We start from the raw sequence: 2,757 nt of genomic DNA, 5'->3' as shown, positions 1-2,757 counted from the left end.
TTATAAACCATCTAGCAAAAGAAATAACAAGCAGAACACCGCCAACAACAGCTGCAACAACAATAACATCAACAATGTCAGCAACAATGCTAGCAACAGTTTCGACAACATGCAACCACTGTATATGAGGCAAAACATCGTAAACTTTCATAAGAGGATATTCTTTAACAATTCCTTCTTAAATGTAAGCAGATTATTTTTACTTTAAAAATACTTTGGCATACTTTAGAATAATTTATGACAAAAATAAAAACTTAAAAAAAATAACCAAGATGCTATGAAATGTGTATAACTGACCGACAGATGACCACACCCAACCGCAACAACGACAGCCGCAACAACGATAGCCACAGCAACGACAACAATGACATCATCAACTATCACATCATCAACAATGACGCCAGCAACAACATCGGCTGCAGCACACGTGTGGATGAAATGGAGGAAGGCTAAGAAGAGGGCGACACTATCAAAGCCCAATTCACCCTACCCCACCCCATTCTCTCCCTCTTTCACTCTCTCCTTCTCTCTCTCTTAATTTTACTTTTTCTTTTATTTGTAAACTTTTATTTGTCACTCCTTTTCTCTTCATCTTTCTTTTTATTTATCCGTCATTGTTTTATCTTTTTATCTCGCTTTCTTTTACTCAAATCATCTTTCTTTCGTTCAAACTAAATTTTGTTGAAATGATATACTATCACCATTAATGATACCCTATTTTATATCCGTTTACAATACGGCAAACTCTGTATCTTATACAATTCATACAAATCTATCATACGAGTTTTTTTATCAGGTAAAAATGTATTGATCGATCACACAGGTTGTGTGTGCGTGCGTGTGCGTTCGTGTGTGTGTGTTTGAGAGTGTGTGTGTGTGTGTCCGTATGCATGTGTATTGGTGTGTACGTATGTTGTGTGTGAGTGTATGTCTGTATGAAATGTATCTAACCATTCATATGTGTGTACCACAATTTGAATTTATAAATACACACACACACACACACACACACACACACACACACACACACACACACACACACACACACACACACATATATATATATATATATATATATATATATATATATATATATATGTTGGTAATAGACCATAATTTGTATATATATATATATATATATATATATATATGTATACGTACATTTGGATGCATAATCTAATAGAATGCATATACATGTTTAGAAGGGGTTGCTTTTTGCAGTGCGAAACTTGAATGTGATTAACAAATAACGCGTTGCTTGCTAGAGGATCGTGTTATTCGTGTTGTTATTGTTATATCAAAAACCAAACAATGCTTTTGTGACTGCTTGTTACATGCTGAACGGTGCACTTTGCTCGTTATTAATCATCATTCATTATTGTCAACCGTAATTAATTATTACAATTATTATTAATATTATAACTATTATTATATTATTATTATTGTTGTTGTCGTTGTTGTTGATATCAATATTATTATCATTGTTGTTTTTGATGTTATTATTATTATTATATTGTCATTGTTGACAGTGTCATTAACATTATAATAATAATATGATTTAATAATAATAATAATTTAATAATAATAATAATTAGAGAATCACTCTTCGGTCAAAGCCAAAGGCCGAAAACCAAAAAAACTCAACATTTGGGAAAAGTTGATGTTGCAGAATAAAAAACAAGTTATGGAAAACGAGAGTAGGCAGATTCGTGTCTCTCCAACAGTTTTTTTATCGGGACAATATTTAACTCCTTCAAATTTATACGATTTAACGCTTACAATGAACAAAAGTAATTTTTCTCTAATAATATTCAACAATCATTGTTCTGGAATGGTAAAGATAGGATGGCTTTTAAATGGAAATGACCCAATTCGACTAATGTCGAATTTTGACGGAATACGACCAAACGGAGCACTCGGCGTGTTTCTAATAACAATAATAATAACAACTATAATAATAATAATATTATTAGAAATTTATTATTATATTACTATAATTATAACTACTACCAAAGGTTAGATTCAGAAATTCAAAACTATTACAAGCGCAAAAACCCTGCCTGGTCCGCACATTACAAGGTGGGAATTGAAATAAAGTTAATTTAGTATGACAAGTGTTGTGAACCTCAATCAATCTCCCATTTGATCATTTGCTTCTTTGTCTATTATCATTATTTTCATTAGTAGTAGTAGAGTAATAGCAGTAATAAAAGCAGCAACAACAACATTAGTAGTAGTAGTGGTAGTAGTAGCAGCAGCAGCAGTAGTAGTAGTAGTAGTAGTAGTAGTAGTAGTAGTAGTAGTAGTAGTTGTTGTTGTTGTTGTTGTTGTTGTTGTTGTAGTAGTTGTTGTAGTAGTAGTAGTAGTAGTAGAAGTATCAGTATTTTAATCAACAAAATTTTTCATTGAAAGTTGTACCCTCTAAATGAAATGCAATTGGTTTGTAAAATAAAACTTCGATTTCGAGCTACTATTTAACTGGACCACAAATATTATTATTTATTTATTTATTTAAATCAACATTATTGCAAAATAATATGTGTGATTAGACCGCAATAATACAGAAATAATTAAAAATAACATTATAGAAAAAATTTGAAAAAATCTTCTGAAAAAAACAAACAAAAATGACGTAATTGCTGATGTCTTCGGGTGCGTTTTCAATTAATAAATAAAAATGTAAACATACTTACTCATATATCAGTATGAAGTCTGCTGATACCAATAACATGATGATACAATGATTAGAATTATCAT

General features: G+C 30.9%; 1 protein-coding gene across 1 annotated transcript in view; it reads left to right on the top strand.

Annotated features, from left to right (window-relative positions):
* The window catches only part of HELRODRAFT_189584 (hypothetical protein), a gene marked incomplete at both ends in the record, with an annotated part of 11,756 nt that extends 9,666 nt beyond the window's left edge, over window positions 1-2,090 (top strand). Inside the window, 4 exons of the mRNA XM_009030773.1 lie at window positions 52-184; window positions 304-427; window positions 1,596-1,723; window positions 2,016-2,090. Coding sequence (XP_009029021.1) covers window positions 52-184; window positions 304-427; window positions 1,596-1,723; window positions 2,016-2,090 — 460 coding nt within the window. The remainder of the gene's footprint in view (window positions 1-51; window positions 185-303; window positions 428-1,595; window positions 1,724-2,015) is intronic.
* Between the last annotated feature and the right edge of the window lie 667 nt (window positions 2,091-2,757).

This window comes from Helobdella robusta, assembly GCF_000326865.2.
Source record: "Helobdella robusta unplaced genomic scaffold HELROscaffold_7, whole genome shotgun sequence".
Classification (NCBI taxonomy): Eukaryota; Metazoa; Annelida; class Clitellata; order Rhynchobdellida; family Glossiphoniidae; genus Helobdella; species Helobdella robusta.
The sequence above is the reverse complement of the archived record's forward strand: the minus strand, read 5'-3'. Positions and strand labels throughout refer to the sequence as shown.